Source organism: Anser cygnoides, chromosome 9 (genome assembly GCF_040182565.1).
Source record: "Anser cygnoides isolate HZ-2024a breed goose chromosome 9, Taihu_goose_T2T_genome, whole genome shotgun sequence".
Classification (NCBI taxonomy): domain Eukaryota; kingdom Metazoa; phylum Chordata; class Aves; order Anseriformes; family Anatidae; genus Anser; species Anser cygnoides.
The window spans coordinates 15,428,656-15,447,189 of NC_089881.1; the positions used below are offsets into that span (position 1 = coordinate 15,428,656).

At 49.4% G+C, this 18,534-nt stretch overlaps 1 protein-coding gene across 1 annotated transcript; it reads left to right on the plus strand.

Moving 5' to 3' along the window:
* The first annotated feature begins 1,361 nt into the window (after positions 1–1,361).
* CLDN1 (claudin 1) lies at positions 1,362–12,588 on the plus strand. Its single transcript, XM_013199194.3, has 4 exons — positions 1,362–1,686; positions 9,613–9,777; positions 10,005–10,089; positions 10,532–12,588. The coding sequence occupies exons 1-4, from the start codon at positions 1,464–1,466 to the stop codon at positions 10,692–10,694; spliced, it is 636 nt and encodes a 211-aa protein (XP_013054648.1). The 5' UTR covers positions 1,362–1,463; the 3' UTR covers positions 10,695–12,588.
* The last annotated feature ends 5,946 nt before the right edge of the window (positions 12,589–18,534 follow it).

Here is an 18,534-nt window from a genome sequence, read left to right on the forward strand (position 1 = left end):
CAGGGTTTTGATGAACGTGCAGAGTGATGCAGCTACTTTGTTCCCTCTTCTTTGCCAAGGAAAACTTTGCTGTTTCCCTCTTCTTCACTCCCAAACCTACAAAACCGGGGCCCACAGAGACCCAGAAAAACACCATTCCTTCAGCTACAGAATCATAGCTGCCTAATTCCTTTGCGAGTGAAAAACGACAGGACTGGAAAAGTTTGCTACCGAGTAACAAGGCTCGATTTCATCACAGCAGTGCTGCTGCTGCGCAGAAGCCGGGGACCGTCAGCTGCAAGTGCTTTGAGAGCAAGCCAGCCTGGCTTTGTCCCTGCCCGGTGCGGTCAGATTGCAGTAGCTTTTCTCCCCTTTGACCCCCCCATCGTTGCGCAGTACTGGTCAGGTAATCACGAGCCTGTTTGTTTGTCTGTTTGCAAACCCCAGGAAGCAGCTCCAGCAAAATCTCCTAAGTCATCAGAACGCACTAAACCACGGTGTCAAAACAATACAACCCCATCCCCACCTCCAGCAGGACCTTTATCAGTAATTATCACCTGTTTATTTCACAGCCCCGAATTACAGCAGGTCCAGGCTGAACGGGCCCTCCATCCAGCCCAGGGTTACAGGCAGGCAGCACCACCCAGCCCCGCCATGTGCACCTCTCCAAAGGAGACACTATTTCCTCACCCCACCTGTTCTCAGTATTCAAATACTCATGTAGGAGAAAGGGAAACTATAGCAGCCAGACAAATACATGCTTGAGAAAGAGGACTCTCCTTCCTGGTCTGTAATCCCCTTGTTCAATAAACCTTTTTAAGTCACTGGGCTCACTGAGGCGTTCAAAAAGTGAAATTTCTGCTTTAGGAGAAACCCAGTAATGCCAAGAGGCACAGCACGTGGTCCCTACTGAAATGGCAGACCCCAGACTTTGGGTTGAGGGTCTCGGCAGCATTTGTACCCAGATGACAAGGGTTTGGTCAGTTGCCTCCTGGCAAGCCCTTTAAAATCAGAGAATTTCCAGTGCTTCCCCCTCAGCAGTCTATTCCCACACGTGCTCTGTGCCCAGTGGGAAATTCCCCCCACCTTTACATCACGTTGGCAGCACTGGGGTGGCGCGGGGACGGGACACGAGTGGGGTGAGCGGCACAGCCCACCTCCCCCTGCCCCATTCCCCACCGAAACCACCCGACTGCGGAGGGCACCGGAGGCGGCTTCACACCCCGGGGACCCCCAGCAGTAAGCGACGGGGACACCCACGAACACAACCAGCGCACCCCTGGGGGCTGGGGGGGGGGGTGGCCGAGGTGTCCCACGCCGGGCCGGGGCGGGGCCGCCAGGGGGCGCTTTTTGCGCGGCTTTAAAAGTTGCGCGGGGCGCTGCGCGGGTGCCAGTGCGCTGCGCGGAGCCGGCTGCGCTCTCCTGCGTGTCCCCCCCCCCCTCCGCTGTCACCCTCCGCAGGTGCGGAGCAGCCCCGCGTAGATATGGCCAGCGGGGGTCTGCAGCTCCTGGGCTTCGTGCTGGCTTTCCTGGGCTGGATCGGCATCATCATCAGCACCGCCATGCCCCAGTGGAAGATGGCATCCTACGCGGGGGACAACATCGTGACGGCCCAGGCGCTCTACGAGGGGCTGTGGATGTCGTGCGCCATGCAGAGCACGGGGCAGATCCAGTGCAAGGTGTACGACTCGCTGCTCAAGCTGGAGAGTAAGTCGGGGCGGGGGTACGGGGGCTGCCCGGCCGCGTCCCGTCGGGGTTTTGGCGTTTAGGAGCTGCGGGGTGCCCGTCCCGTCGGGGTCACCCCCTGTACCCCGATGACCCTCCGGTAGGGGATGAGGGTGCCGGTCCCATCGGGTCGTTCCTCCCGCCTTAAGCCCTGGCTGGTCTTGTCGGGGCTCGGGTTGAAGCGGTGGGACCGGGGGTGCCGGACCCGTTGGGTCCCCCCACCCTATGCCCGCCCCGTGGTGTGCCGTCGGGTTCGCCCCTCCGGCTCCTATTGCCGCCGGTGCTCGGCCGGGAGCTGGTCTCAAGGTGCCTCTGCCCTGTTGAAGCCCCCCCACATCCCCACCTGTCCATTGGGGGGGTGACGGTGGGGGCTGGGGGTGTCCCAGCCCGCCGGGAGACCCTTCCATCCACGCTGCCCTCCCCGTCGGGGCTCCGCAGCGCCCGGCACCGGGGGGTAGGCAGCACCTGGGCGGGGGAGCCGGGACCGTCCCGCAGCCCACCAAAAAAACTTCGGGAAAGTGTGTGTGGGGGGGTGGGTATCGGGTCCTCCACGCGTGTCTGGGGAAGCGCCGTGGTTGCAAGAGCTTTAGGAAGGCACTCTGGCAGGGGCTGTCTTTGTTCGGGTACGGCTCAGCAGCGAGCAAAGCTCGAGAAAACAGCGATGAAGTTGTCTATTCAGCACGGATCCTTTTTTTATTTCTTTTTTGTTTCTATTTTTTTTTTGTGTTTGACTGTTAGGTTTTGCTGCACTCTTGTACGGGATAATTTTGTTCTCTGGGAAAGCCACTTTTTCTCCTGTGACTTTTTTTTATTATTATTTGCTTTAAGCAAAGAGCTGGCAGGTGAGCTGGGTTCCAGCCCGGCAGATTTTAGGCAGGTTGGCCCATCCAGGTGATCGCAGGGGCTCTGCTCCCATCCGGAGGTGCCGAAGCAGGGCCAGCAGCCTGCTGTTGGGGCGGCACTTGGGGGTCCTCACTGAGCTGCCCCCATCTCGGCTGGCTCCAGGGCTCGCAGCGCTACAGCACTTGCTCAGACCTTAACTTACGCTGACACCCAAAGGGGTTAAAAAATAAGTCCTTTCCCAATCTCCCTCCCTTCATTCCCCGTCCAATAAGGACACACCAGTGAGGTCAGTGTGTCCTGGAACATCAGCCTTCTCCCTCCCTAATTAATAAAATAGTAATTATCAGCTTGGTCACCTTCTTTCCCAGAGGAACGAGCACGCAGTTTCGCATACGCCGCAGAGGGACCATTGGGAGTGTCCCCAAGGCCGATTGCCACCAGCCCTTGCCCAGTGTCGGAGCGGAGCTGGCCGCCCTGGCCCCACCTGCACTGCTATCCCACATCGGTCCCTCCCGTTCAGCCCCCGTGGGCCCTGCAGCAGCAGGTGGAGGTGCAAATTACTCCCTCGGGAGCACGGTGCACCCATTTCACACCGACAGGGTGCGGGGCTGCGGATAATCAGGGCTGGGCTGAGCACAGGCTCTGGGGTGGTGGAGCGGTAATTATGTGTAAGCTCAGCTTCCAGCCTTTTATCTCGCTCTGGGGGTGGGGGGCCAAGATGCCAGCAGGGCTGAGGAATCTCCAGCCACCCCCTGGATCAGTTGCGAAAGGTAAACTCGCCTGGGGGGCTGTGGCTGCAGCCCATTGTGCTGTAAATGAAACCTGCCTGTAGAACCAGACCCAAGCCTTGCCTGACTCCCGAAAACCTGCCCGAGGACCTCCAGACCTGCCCCATTGAGGGCTGAGTGCTGAACGGCAGCTGCTCCCTTCACCTTTGTTCTGCGGACAATGAAGGCTCCTCCAAGGCTACAGGGGAGGTGTGAGGTGCTGGGGACTGAGCCTGAGCTGTTAACGGCCTTTTATCCCCTTACAGAGCCCCTGGCCCTACGGGGGGGCTGAACATTCACATAAGAAATATGGAAGTAGCAGGGGATGCTTGCTTGCTTGGGAAAGTCGGCAAAAGTTTTAAAATACTCCTTTTGCTTTTGGCACCCCTGCTTTGGCAGGCTGTGCCCTTTCCACTTCAAGGCACTCGTGCCTCCTGACATACACCTTCTCTGTTTTCCCTGCCTGTCCTCCCCTCAAGGGTTTTGTGCAGCCACAAAGGATTGGGCAGTGACAGTAATGCTGTTTGGGCTGGAGGTATGACACCCCCCAGCTTTTACCCAATTCAGCAGCCGTGCCCTGGGACAGGTGTGCAGTAAGAGCTCCCTTACTGCTTTTGGTTTAGGTTGTGGTCGTACAGCTACGAGGGCAGGGAAACTTCTGGCTGGCTGTGCCTTTCTGCCAGGGCTTCACGTGCCCTAAGTGCCCCAAGCCAGGTGTCCAGAGCCTTGTGCACTGATGGGAGAGGTGCACACAGATCCTCCAACGATTTTATTTCCCTGTAAAAAAAGGCTGAGTCTCCTCACCTGCAGTAATTCATGGTCATGGGAACAGTAAAAAAAAAAAAAAATTTGCCAGTGAGCTCTTGGATACTTGTTAGCTATTGCCACTTCACTAGATACATCCATGTTGGCTTGGGCTGATGCTGCATGTCTGAGATGGGGTTGGCACAAGGTTGAGAGGCACCGTTAGCCACCTGAGGGGCCTTTGGCTCCATGTGTGGCCACGCTGCTGGAGTGCACCCATGCTGGCTCTTCTCCCACAGCTGCATTCAGCTGAGGGCTTATGTCAGGCCGGGACGTGCTCCTATTCAAGCTGTGTTTTGCTGGCTTGGGGGAAAAAAGCGTGGCCACATGCAGGCACAGAGGCACAAAAGCCACCCTTGCAACCAGGCTTTGTTGCCCAGCCTCAGCATTGTTCTTGCAGCCCTCCAGCATCGTCCATGGAGCTAGCTCAGCTTTGTGCTCCTCCAGGGTCTCGGGAATGGGACCAGCCAGGAGGGACAGGGGCTCCTGCTGTCTGTCTTTGGAAGTTCTCAGCACTGTCTGACCACTTATGTTCAAAGCAGGGGATGTTCAGTGTCCTGTTTAGGCTGTTTCAGCTGCAGATACTCATCGCCCTGGTTGATGGTGTTGGTTGGAGATGTTCTGTGCTTGAGACAAGCTGAGACTCATCTACTACTTCATCACCAAACCTAGCACATCCACAATGAGCGTTTGTGCCCTAGCTCAGAAAATAAACAAGGGTTTGGATGCCCTCTGGGTCAAACAACATCGTGGAAATATGAAATCTTCCCTCCTACATCTTTACCACCCTGGCTGAGCCTGTTCCCGGAGTTGGGGAAAGGATGGGGGGAGTGAGGGGGAGGGAGGAAGGTTCATCCTCAGGCTGCTGTTGGTGATGGTGGGGGAGCTGGGAGGTTGGCCTTTCGGTTAGCAGGAGGGACAAATGTGTCCTAATCACTTGTCACCCCTCTTCATCTGGAGTAAGCAGGTAGAACCTGATAGTATGTGTGCTTTCATGTGGGTTAAGGGTTAATTTGCTCCAGTGTTTCTCAATCCCTGTTCCTGCCTCACGAAAAATTGTGATCGAGTGATAAAGCAGTCTCATTTGTGCTGTGCTTTGACAAGGTAGAGGGTTACTTGGAATGCCACCGAGGCTGTTCCTGTTCTGTGCAGTGTTCTCTCTGTAGAGGGGACAGGAGTCTGTTGCAATACACTGGCTTTACTGCTCTACAAGCAGCTTCTGCTAAGCAGCTTTTGTGGTTACTGTTAGTCCCTCACTAAATCTCTCAGCAAGGAAATTTGCAGGTTTTGTAGAAAAACAGACTGCCCAGGTCTCCTCTGACCACTAATCTGGAAGTGGTGGTGCTGTGTTCCCTTACTCATAAGCTTTCTCTGCTGTTTGAGTGAATGCAGGAGGGCACTGAACCGTGCTTGCTTTGGGGCAGGCAGAGTGCAAGGCCACTACTGCTTGCTGAACATGTTTTTGTTGATCTGGATGTGCAGTGGGGGCTCCCCAGCCTTCCCATGCCCTGCTTGAGTCTCTATCCTGCCTAAGTTCTCTTGTGTGGTCTTCTAGACTTGTGGGGAGGTGCTTTGGAGGAATCCAGGCTGGGATATCTGACAGAGATGGGTGTGATGGGTCTCTGCAGGGGCTGGTAACGGGGTTTTGAAAGCCTCCAAGCCATTAGCAGGGTTTTAGGTCCAGCCAGAATGGTCGCAGTGTGACAGAGTCTTGCTGGTTGCCCCTGAAGCTCTTACTGCTTGCTCAGATCTTCAGTCCCTTGCCTGCCTCCCAGAAGTTATGCTTATATGCTGTTACGGCAGAGCAGCAGGATCTCAAATCGGCTTCTTCGATGAGATCAGGCTTTTCTGATGAAACCCCAGTGGGAAGGCTTTGAAGGCTGCTTACTTTTCTTCAAGGTGGAGCCAGCTGAAACAGGGGCAGCTCAGCGTGGTATAACGTGCTCCTTATGCTACGGGGATGCCTGTAACTCCGGGGCAACTTGCCATGCACGTGTTAGCGGGAGCTGTACAGCATCCATGCTTCACCTGTCTTCTGTCATCACTTTGCATGGAGGCCCATAGGAAGGGAAGGAAAAGTCCATATAAAATATGCAAACGAGACAGTCAATGAGCATTCTTATCAGAAAACAATCTCCACGCAGAGCCATCACAGCAATTTTGCATTACAAATAGGCATTACAAAAATCCTGTGGCACTTTGCCAGTAGTTTTTTTTTCTATTATATAGTTGATAGAATAAATAAGGAAATGTGATGACAAAAATAACCCGAACTTGTGGTGATAAAGTTCTCTTCTGTAACTAACCAGTTGCTTCTGTGTCTGGTAACAACAGTGGGAATGTTATTTAGGCTTCAGATAAAACTGCATCGTGTAGTTTGTGTTCAAATCCCCAAAGTCAGAGCAGGTTTGTTAACAAATTTTAAAAATAAAATGTTAGTTTCACAGCGTGGAACAAGTGAGAGCTGCTATGTCACCTACAAGGACTTGTATGGTATTTTATAATGGCCTGCACGATTCGTGGTTGCTATTAACCTTTCTCAGTAGTTTCAAGACTCTTTACTTAACTGCTTTCTTGCTACAGGCATTTTCAGGCCGGGTCTCAGTTACTAACTAGCAATAAAAAGGCTTGGCTTCTAAGTAAATAGTGGGTAATATTGACAAAACACTGTTGACATCTGTTGGTAGATGTCCAGCCAGTTTGTCCGGCGTGGTGCAGGACTGCTCTGTCCCAAGGGCTTCTGAGCCTGGGCTTTGCAGCAGCCTTGGTCTGGTGTGGGAGGCTCTGCACAGCAGCACCAGGTCCCGCTCCTCGGGCAGCTGCTACAGCCAGGAGTGCAGGGGAAATTCTGTTTTTCTCTAATAGAATATAGTTATAAGTTTAAATTGCTGTAGAGTACTTCTGCCTGCTGTTGCTACCATGTCCAGTTTAGCAGCTTAAGACAATTCTGCATGTTTGTGTAATCTGGTGACTGTTGCTCACACGGTGCTGTAATACTAAACTAGTTCCCTCATCCTATGGATGTGCAGCTTTCATTAATGCAGTTGTTAATGAGTAAATAATAACTAATCAGTTGTTTTATCATTAACCACAGACAAACGTGCTGCCTTCCAGAGCACAGGGCAGCCAGTCTGGGGGAAGAGGAGGGCAGTTGGCTAATAGTGGTGTCACATTTGAAACTTCCTGAGATAGTGGGACAGTCTGTTCTGCTAATGCTGCAAGTTTTCTAAATGCCTCTGTTCTTTTACGTGGATAAGGGAAGGGTTTGTTTACTGGAGGTAAGGAGCACCAAGGATATCCCTACAGGGTCCCATGCTGGAAGAGGGTGGCCGTGGGAAAAGCTCACAATCTGTTTTCTTACCTCGAGGAAGATGCTGATTTTTTTTTTTGTTGTTCAACTGCTTCTGCAGAGCTGTCATGGCATGCATCCAGTTAATACTTGTACATTTCATGTTTGAGCTGATTTCATAGGTAGGACTCCTGAGGTCATATAAACTTCTCAAACATCTTCCTATGAACCCACGCTTAAACCTCTTTGTCCCGTGTTTGAAGGTGAGAGATCTCTCCCCTCTTACAGTTAATTTTGTAGTTGCATTTAAGATAACGTACTGTAGCTTCTTAGCTTCATGAAAACTCCATAGAAGTTTTGAAAGAGTAATTTCTGCAGCAAGACTAAGCTTGGTTTACTGCAGACTTGAAATGATTTCATACCTCTGCAGAATGTGTACTTTCCCATGCAAAGGATGAGCTGATGTCTTCAGCCATCAGCCTCTCCAGAGCTGCCGCTGTAACATACAGTTTAGCCTTAAATGTATGGCAGTAGGTGGTGACCCGTCAGCAGAAGTACTTCTGAATAACTGGCATAAATTCTGCAAGCTAGAAGTTACTTTTAGTGTGCAATCCCTGACACTGGAGAGCAATCTTTCCAAGAATGTGTTTGGATACTGCTGCTGTGACTTGTGATAAACGGCTTTGTAAATGGGTTTCTGCAATCGAAGCAGCAGATGGGTTTTGATTAACAGCTGGGTGGTGCAGAGGTGTATCACCCTTCCCCTTTGAAGGAAGTGAGATGTCAGCTGGCTGAGCTGATTGTGGGATATTTCCTAAGAAAGCCAAGACTCTTCTTAAGAAAGTGTGTCACTTCCTAATTGCTCTAAATAATGTCTTTTTACTGTATTGTTTTTCAGTTTTTTAATGAACTACTAGAACAATACGGTTGTTGTGTGTAGAGGCTAGTGCAGATTTAGTTTAAAGCAGAACTAGAGGCCAGTAGCCTGTTGTGCTTCAGAAGAATTTTCCTGCAAAGCATAGTCAAGTAGCAGCTGCTGTTGTCCAAGGTCCAAGTGCGCACAGGTCTACAGAATTTGGGCTCCAGACGGGAGTAGATTCTGGCGATACTTTGCTAAGTCTGTGCATGTCACATTTACTGCTAGATAATCTTCTGTGTCAGGGGACACTTCTGCCTTAGTCACAGCATGCTCCTGGGAGCTTGTTCCCGTGATTATCCAGCCCTGTTTGTTCACACGTCGTTATAGGACTGCATATTAGAATGCATGCTGTTCAAACAAGCCTGATTTGCCGGGCAATAAAGCTCAGGCTCATTTCACTGCTATTTACTCTTCCTGACAGTGTTTTGTCACCTGAAAGTTTTTATCAGTAATGGCTTAATTTCTGTCATTGTTTTTCCTGCTTTGTTATCGAGAAAATCTGAATTCTGTAGCTATTGTACATAGGGTTAGCGTGGTGAGTCAATATAAAGCCAAATCCTGGATAAGGAAGTATATTGAGTCTGTCTGCTGAGAACCCAGGTTAAGACAACCCTTGCCTGTGGGAAGGCATCATCCCTTGATCCAATTCTTTAAAAACCACAAGAAGCTCTTAAAACATTTGTTTATCTGTGTTTAAGTCAAATATTTCAGGCAAAAAGTTTTTAATTTGGCTGGGAAAAGCCTGTTTCTTTTGCAGTTGTGACTTTTTAAAACCCTCTGGGGCTCATACAGAAGACTAAATGAAAATATCTAAATCAGCACTGAGGTATTTGTATAAAAGACAGGTTTTGGAAGTGTTGAGCAATAAAGGGTCTTTGTTGCCTGCTGTGGGACTATTCATATGTATGGTACTATTCATATTAAAACATGTTTAAATGCTTTGTCAAGGTGGAACTGAAATCTGAATGCTCCTTTTGATAAACAGATATGTCCTTCCAATTGGGATTCAAATGATCAGGGAACAAAAGATGTCTGAAGGCAATTCCCAGGTCATTTCCTGCAAAGAGCTGTATGCCCTTGTTTGCCATGCATTTTTAGAAGAGGCTGAAAGTCCTCTGATCCTCATGCATGACAGCCCTGGAGCTTAAAGCTAGAAAGGAATCTCCTGGTTGTATCCTGTACAACACAGCGGTGTTTTGAGGTGTGATTGCTGAGCCCAGGAATTTGAATTTCCTATCTGTACCTTGAGTTTTCTTTGTGGTAACTCAAGTCCTAATGTCTTCTAGGCAGTCTGCAGGCCACGCGGGCTTTGATGGTGGCTGCGATACTCCTGGGCCTTGTCGGTGTATTTGTTGCCGTGACCGGCATGAAATGCATGAAGTGCATGGAAGATGACCAGGTGAAGAAGATGCGGATGGCTGTCTTTGGTGGGGTCATCTTCATAATTGCAGGTTGGTAACTCACAAATCTGTTAATATTAAAATTTGCCAGTACCTAAATGATTTGTACTGCATAGGGTGAGAGAGTGCAGGGGAAGGCTTGCATCTCCCCCAAAGTAGCAGCATATCAGTGTCATTCCAGATGTTGGTTCTGCTATGTGCTTATTTTTTGTAGTGATTTTGTTGATTTACTCTATTCCTAATAATAAGGCATGTCATTGTGTTCCCTTCATGTGCAGGTTTATCAGCATTGGTGGCCACATCTTGGTATGGCAACAGAGTGGCTCGGGCCTTTTATGACCCTTTCACGCCTGTTAACACCAGGTACAGACCCATTTGATTTAATACTACTGTACTGCATGACAAATGTTCACCGGGCTTAGTTTCCAGTAGCAGTGGCTCCAAACACAGAAGGGGACTTCCTGAGCTACTTGGGTTGGCTTCCTACTGTGCAGAAGAAGCATTAGGAGCAGATCTCATCACCTGTGACTTTTAAAGCCAACACTTAAAGCAGCATCACTGCCACAGATTTAACTGCTGGAGTTTTTCTCTCCACTAAATGCTTAAGGCCTAGTCTGCAGAGGTTGGTTTGGCTGGGTGGCATGGGCAAAGCTCTGGGCCTGAGTGTCAGCAGGGTCTCAGGTAGCTTTAAACTGCAGCCTTGCAGGAAGCCTTTCTGTATAAATTTCTGCTCCCTTCTGCTTTGTGTGGACACGCCTGTAACCTGGAGGCATTACTTATAACACTTTTCCTTGTTTCTCCCCAGATTTGAGTTTGGATCAGCACTCTTCATTGGCTGGGCAGCTGCTTCACTGGCCATGCTGGGGGGAGCCTTTCTCTGCTGCTCCTGCCCACGGAGAGAAACATCCTATCCACCCACCCGAGGCTACCCCAAAAATGCCCCCTCCACAGGGAAGGATTACGTATAATGGAATGAGGAAGAGGACCCACCAGAACTAGTAGTGAAAGCGTTTCAGAGAGGACACTACAATGCCACTGTCCTGAGCAGAGTTCAGACTCTAGGTTCTGCCTTCCTCTTCTCCCAGAAATGTGTATATTTTTGTAATCATCTTTGCTACTGGACATAACTTTTCCTTTCTCTCCCAACCTGTGGAGGAAGGCTAAGCCTAGGTTTGTAGGTATTGCCACTGGAAAGATGAAGCCTCCAAGCTTGGGTTGAGTTTAGTATTTGGGAGTAAAAGGGAAAATGATACTGTTTTTAGATGGATGTTGGTGCTTTTTTAGTTTTTTTAAAATAGATGGTAACAATTCAGTCCCATACCCCATTAAGTTAGAGCCCAGTGTGGCGTGTGTAGAAATTAAAGGAGCATATATACAAAGAGAAAACCAATAGCTTGAGGGGAAACATAATCTGGGGAAATGACTTTTACATGTGGGAATGTTTGAAGAGATCTAAAATGTTTTTGTACTTTTTTATTGGCATCATATTCAGCACCTTCCTTTCTGTGCAGATTGGCATGACAAATGGTCAGAGAATTAAACTGCTGTGAGTTAAACTAAAACCTGTAATTGTCCATGCATGTGCTGTTGGCCAAGAGATGTAGTACGTAAGGCAGCTTGGCTTAACTGTATGTCATCGCTCTTTTGACAAGATCTGGTAAGTTGATTGTGTCTGGGCCAGCGGCAGCAACACTGCAACTGCAGCAGTTAGCAAATGCCCAAAGCAGCTGCAGGCTTCCCTGGTGCCAGGGAAGAGGCAGAGAAACATTTCTGTTTCTCTCTGCTCTCGCTGGTGTCTCTGTGGGGCTGTTGCTGCTGTTCCTTAGACGCTGAGTGTTGCCAGTGACTGTTTCTGATGTTCTCACCCTAGTACCTAACTGAGTTTGAGGCTGTATGCCCTTGTCTGTTACAGGTTGCCTTTTAGCAAGCTCCCTCCTATTCCCTTGAGTCGTTCCCATTTGGGCTTAGTTACAAGTTACTGATCTGTTTGCCTTACGCAGCGAAAAATGTTAAACCAAACAGAATGCACTGCCACTCCTTGATGTTTCCCCACAGATACCTCACGTGCTGCCATTTGACCCCGTCTTTACTCCTGCAAACACTTTCAGTGATATGAAGGCAAATTCCAAGGAAACTGACCCAAAGGTTATAGCATTTTCTTTTAATCCAAGCTCACCAAAGAGGAAGAAACCCATCATTTTAAAAGATAAAGCCATCATTGCATATGAAGTCACATATGAAAAATGCAGCTCAAAGGTTCCCACCCCTTCCTCTGAAACACCCAGTCTGTCACCAGTGTCTGACCAACACAAGTGAGGCTGGCTGGAATTAAGGTTTTTTATTCCTAGAAGTATAGTACCAGCTCTCCAAAGCTCAGCCTTGATTTTTCTAAGAAAGGAAGCTGGTTGCTTCTGACCAGGCTTTACAATGGTGTACGTGTTCAGAGGCATCAGGTTTCTTGATTTCCTTTGTAGACTGGGAGAGCTTCTAGGGCTGAGCATGTACAACCACAGCATTAGTGGTTCGTATAAGCCTTGTACTTCTGTTTGACCTGACTCTCTGCAACGTAAATCAAAGTTACTAAACCAACCAAAGCATTTGCTTCGGGCTTGGTCTGATGTTGGCCTGTACTTGAGCTGGGTCACGAGGCTTCCACTTCTCTATGGGGGATTGATTGCCCGTGCACAGGAGCTGCCTCTTGAGACCTTGTCTTAAGGGGTGGCAGCTCAGGTCACATCAGAGAGCTGCTGAGGTCTGTGCTTGTGTATTTGCGTTAACCCTGAGCCAGGGAGCAGATGCTTGTATTGGGAACTTGTATAAAGTGTTTAAACAATTTCAATAAATGGACTTTTTTAAGGAAAATCAGACTGCGTTGCTTCATTTTCACGTTTTCAGTGGAACTTGGACAGCGTACATGGAAGACAGGAGTGGCACTTGAGTTTTTGGGAGCCTGCCTGCCAGGATGGAGCTTGTTTAGCTGTGTATCTACAGCAGATGTAGGTGGGGACAGATCTTCTTCAGTGAGTCAGGCAGTTGTGGCCTCTGGCACAAACTCACCCAGTAATCTGCTATGATTGCAGCCCAGGAACCAGAAGGTCTGCTCCTCAGCAAGGCAGGCTGCACCCTGGGTGGAGCAGGAAGGGGCAGGGAGAAGGCAGATGGATCCCTCGGAGGGGAGAGGGAGCTGCAGGAATGGGGAAGGGATGGGGTGTGGAGCTGCAGCCCTCCTGGGAGGGCTGCTTTTTTGCAGCAGTGCTTTGCTCTCTAGCTTTATCTGGGGAAGGCTGTGTACAGGCTGCAGCTTCTGCACAAGATGATCTGGATGTGACTTCTGAAGATTTTTTTCTGTGCAATTCCTTGACAATTGAGTTAATGGGGTCATGAAGAGATGTGCCCTGGGAGGCTCTGTCTTATTTTAAAGCCCCTCTGCAGGCTATTATGCTTCTCCCACCTATGATAAGGAGCACGATTGGCCAGGTGTGAAGTTTTTGCAGGTCAGTTAAAGAGTGGATCCATCTGAGGATGGTCTCTTCTAGCCTGTATTGATGCCTCCCCAGGGCAGCAAGGATGAACCCCTGCTTGCTTTTGCCTGGCCTGGAAACCTTTCCATTCACTGAGGCTCTTGTGTTCATCCTTTTCATCACTTCAAGTACGTGTGGTGAGAGGCAAACTTTATTTAAAGCATGTTCTTACACTCAGTCAAGGAGCTGCCTCCTCTGTTCCCTCTCTTTCCAAGGGCTATTTGCTTTTGTGATACAAACAAAAGGAATAGAGCTAATTAGGCCTTGTAAAGCTGGCAGAGCAAAACAGACAAGCATGTGGCTGAGTGAGCTTGCAGTGCCTGGAGCAGACTGGTTGCCTGGCATAGTTTGGGATCTGTGGTCATTCTTATTCCAACCTGTCAATTAGTCAAGGATTTCCATTGAGATTAATTTTTTCCCATGTTTTCGTGCTTACTCCCTCTCAGAGGACTTTTGCAAGTTTCGCTCAGAAATTTCTTGTATCAGAGTAAGGGTCTGGGCAGGAGGAGGAGGAAGGAAAATGCTTCCACCTGTAAATGGATGTCAAGGTGTCTCAGCTGTTGGCACAAACAGGCCACTGCGGGAGACTCATACCTGTGTGAGACCAGCACAAGGAAGAGACAGAAGCTGGCTTGTTTGCTTGCTGTACTTCTAATTTCATGAAGTCCACAGGTAAAATTTCATTGGGATAGGATTTGTGGGATCCGACAGGTTGGCTGGAAAGCCAGGGTGAAGTTTTGCGGCAAATAATCCCATATGTTTTATAATGCTAATCCCAATTGAGGGGTGACAAGGGGCAGTATCTTCTCTCTCCCTATCCAGGAAGGGAGACACAAACTTGGAGGGCTGAAGTGTCAGGAGCTGTTCCAGGCCCAGCCTGGCCACCTCCCACATCCATCATCCTACTCAGACAGGTACTTTCCAACACTTTTCTAATATATTTCACCAAATCATGCAGTTCTGCTTGGCTACCACATCTTCTGCAGTCCCTTGGCAATCTTTGTTGTAGGTTTTGTAGAAAAGGAGTGACAGATGGAGATTTGGGTGAGAGTTTCCCATTGGATTTCAAGCCTTGCATGCGACCCTGGCATTCCTGCTGCTAAAGCCATCTTTTGTAGTAAATGATGGCGTTTGTCTGTAGAGACAATGGGAACTTTGACTGCTTCTCAATGTCTTCTTCCGTGCCATATTTATTACTCACATGGTGCCAGAGCTGTGTATAATATGCTGGGAACATCATGTGAGGGAATTACATGCTTGTTTATACTGGTTGGGTATTTCAAAGAAGAGCTCAAGATGCTTTTGGAATAGCACCATCCTGTTGGATTTCTGGGCTTCTGCAACTCAATCAGAAGCTGTCTGTGCTAATGCCTTTTATCAGATTCAGTTTCTGATATACACAAGCATTCATTGTAATAAATCTGCCTTTGTCTTCTGTACTGCTCTGAGCATATATGTAGTGTATTAAAGCATTCCAAACTCTGACAATGGAGATTCCAAAAATAACCAATGGAGCTGGTAACAGCTGATGGTAAATGTTTGTGAAATATTCATACAAGCTCAGAATCTTTTTTAATGAGGCCAAAGCAGAAATGAAGGCGTTACTGAAGAAAAGAAGTTAATGCATCACTTCTTAAGATCAAATCCTAGAAGTGCCAGTAACTTCCTGAAGATGCTCAAAAGTGACAAATTTTACAAGTTTAGATGGGGAACTAGAGTGAAAGCTAGAGCCTTTGTCCTGAATGCGTAGACATGGAATAACTTCAGGGCAGATGGTGACTTGAGAATATTGTAAAATTGTCTCAGAGTTCTGGCAAAAGACTTCTAGAAGCTGCCAACAGTAGCAGCACCTCCTTCCAGGGTTTTACACCAGTGTCTGCCTGAGAAGGCATCCCACTGCAGTGCAAAACCTTTCAAGTAGCCGGAGGCCTGCCAACAAGTCACCCATGTGCGTGTGTGTGTCATCGGGATCTCTCCTCTGTGGGACATTGCTTGCACACTGCCCACCTTCCAGTGAGAAGATGGAGGTGTCACACAGAGCACAGGGGTGCTTGAACTGTGTGCCCTCCCTCCCTGCCCCCAGGAACGGCTGCTCTCAGACAAGGTGGAGGGCAGCAGACCTAGCTGTCTCAAGAACTTATGTCTCCAGGGTGTTTATTGCTACCTGTGCATATCTGCTCTTTTTGAGGCTTTTTCATTCCTCCTTCCCCTTCGAGTTGCATGAGTCTTAATATTTATACCCCATCCATGAGCTTTTGCCTCTCACAAAGTCCCTCTAAGCTTTAAATAAGCCCCACAACTGTATTCAAGTAAAATTCCCCTTCTCAGTCATTCTGCTCAGATGCCTGGTGCCCCTGCAGAGGTCCCAGAGGAATATGATTGCTCTTTGCAGGCTTGGTCCAAGTACACCCATTTTCAGAGAGGGCTGCAGTTTACACCACCAGCCACAGAATCACAACCACCACACGTTTCAGCTGGGACTTTGCATCCAAATGGCCAACTGACCTGGGCTTTCTAAATCTGGCCCTTTGACTGTAACACAGATTTGCAAGGATTTCCTCATTTATTACATTTTTCATTCCGTCAACCCCACAGGCTCTTCAGTTTGCCTGGTTGCTGTTTCCCTGCTTCCAGAAGCCCAGCCTGTGACAAGAGTTTGTTTTTCTGCAGCACGTTGCTTCCAGCCCTGCCTGCAGTCCCTGCAGAAGCCTTACACACTATGGCATCTGCATCAGTGAGCAGAAAGTGAAAAACACTTTTGTTGAGTCTCATGCTTGATTGGAAAACATCCCAACTCCTACAGCTTTTTTCAGAAAAGCCCTGCCTGGATTCCTAGCATACTGCATCAGAGACTTGGTGTTTTTAGGGTCTACAGCTCTTAAAAAGGCCTGCTGGAAACCCCAGGAGCCCTGAGACATGGGAAGCTGGGGATGCTTCTGCTTTGCTGCAAGCAGCTGCAGCCGGGGGCCCTGCCTGGGCTGGGGGCTGAGCACCGGGCAGCCCCTGCTGGGTTTGCCTCAGGGCACAGAAACTGCCCTCTGCTCCTGTCTGGTCCATCAGCCAGGCCCAGGAGGAGGTTTCATGTCAGGAACTGGAACTTTGATGTTAAGTTTCCCATATTACAGTATTTTTGTGTGATCATTTTTGCCTTGCTCCAAACCAGAATAATTTTACTACAATATAAGGATTTTCTCCCTAACCCCTTTACTTTCCAGCTGTCTCCAAAACTTCTCCTCTACAGTTGGCCATGCCCTCCATGAGGAAGGACTTTTCCAAAGCCCTGGCATCACCAGGTCCATCTGAGCATACCAGGCTCTTCCTGGCTGGAGCTGCCAGGCCGGGCCATGTCAGCTGCTGGCACATTCTGGGCCATTGCACAAGTCCTGTCCTTACCCTGATATTTATGTACTTCCCCTACCACATCACCAAACACCATGCTTGTGGAAGGTACATCACCAGCTTTTGCCCAGTAAGGTGGAGGATGTCACTGCCATGACAAAAGGATGGTGTTTTCACATCAGGGCTGAGAACAAAACATCTCATCACAGCTACGGACCTACATTGGCATTTCCAGCAAGGACCTTCAGGACCGAGGGGTACAAAACCAGCCTTTGCCTAGGCCCTACAGTTTGCAAGTAGCTTTCCATGGGAAAAAATAAAAATAAAAAAAGAGCTGAGGATGTGCTGCAGGAGGCAGGGAGGGAAGCACAGCATGCAGCAGCTTGTGCCAAGCTTTCCTACTTCCCTTTGTCCTAGGAGAGACTCAGCTATCCGAGAGCCGCCTAGTGCTGCCTCTTGTTTCCTCCTGCCACGGATTCGCCTCCTGCTGCAGGGCAAGGGCTGTTATTTTTAATTTCAGAGCAGCACAGCTCGGTTCTGCAGGCAGGAGGGGTGGGATGCTGGTGCTCCCAGCCCCGTGCTCCTGCCTGCCTCCAGAGCCAGCTCCCCCAGCAGGACAGCAGCAGGGGAGCCGTGAAAACAAGCTCAGCCAAGGGGAAAAAAGCAAGAAATAGCATTCTTATTACAAGGTAAACAGCATTAACTCTGTCTTGGGGGAGTAGAAACAACACAGCCGTGATAGACTTTTCTGCCCACAGCCCTGGACAGGCGCTGGAACGCGCTCCACCCTCCGCTTGTGTAACGCTTCCCACGCTGCAGCTGTAAATAATCATTTACCTGTGTGTGCTCCCCTTTTGCTGCTTTTTCAGAGGGGACTTTTTTTTTTTTTCTTAAACACAGCCAGCTACATGGACATGTGTGTGTGCAGGGCTCTGCCACCGGCTGCAGGTCAGAGCAGGAGCTGGTGGCCTCGGGTTGCTCCTTCAGGCAAGGCTGCCAGCAAGGGGGAAGGGAGAGTGTGGGCTGTGTTGGTTGTTTTTCCAGTGAAAAGAGCTCAAGGGTTCATTTTAATTTTATTCTGATTTTTTTTTTTTCCCAGACCTGTGAGAGCATTTCTCCACACTTTGCACTTCTCTGGAAAAGGCCTGGTAAAATCATATCCTCCAAAACACGCCTGTCAGCCAGGCAACAAACTTATTTACCTGACTCAGGTGATCTGGGGGGGCTGTCTGATCTCTCCCTTACTCCAGGTGCTCAGAAAAAAGCAGGGGGACCCTCCCCGTGTGCATTTTTTTATGGGCACAACACAACACAATAAAGGCCTTTGGGGGTACGCATGGGATGGAGGAAGAACAACCCCCCTGCCACCGCCTTCCTTCAGGGAGGGATGCGATCAGTCTGCACAGGAGGGAGTCTGATTTACAGTGCCCTGTAATTTGCCGATGCCGTAATATGTTTAGCTTGGGGAAAAGGCTCTGTTGACATTAACCTGCCCGCTCACATTGGAGCTGAGCTATGTTCTATCGGCACGAAAAATAACAACGGGCTGGGCCAGGGCTGGGTCGGCCTTGCAAAAATAACGGGGCCGGAGCTGGGCTGGGGCTGAGCTACCAGGGCTGCCTTGAGGTGGGAGCAGCCTGCTGAGCCCCCCCCCCCCCGAGCTGGGCAGCGTGTGCCAGCCTGGCATCTGCTGCAGCAATGCTTGATCTTCATTAAGAGCTACTGCCCAGGTTAATTAAATTCAGGGCATCAGCACTGGATCAAGCAGTATTTCCCAAAACTCTGGAACTGGCCCCAAATCACTGGTGATACCATCAAAAAACAAAGCTCCAGCCCCTGCCTGCGACCTGTCCCCTCACCGCTGCTTTTTGATTCCAGACATTGATGGCAATTATATCATTAATGACAACAGCGAGAGCAGCAGTGAATGATCTCAAGGCACAGACCG

Excerpts from the sequence above, each read along its gene's own strand:
- CLDN1 (XM_013199194.3), top strand. The coding sequence starts at position 1,464 with ATGGCCAGCGGGGGTCTGCAGCTCCTGGGCTTCGTGCTGGCTTTCCTG. Across the intron at positions 9,778-10,004 it reads GGTCATCTTCATAATTGCAG|GTTTATCAGCATTGGTGGCC; the intron begins GTTGGTAACTCA and ends CTTCATGTGCAG. Across the intron at positions 10,090-10,531 it reads TTCACGCCTGTTAACACCAG|ATTTGAGTTTGGATCAGCAC; the intron begins GTACAGACCCAT and ends GTTTCTCCCCAG.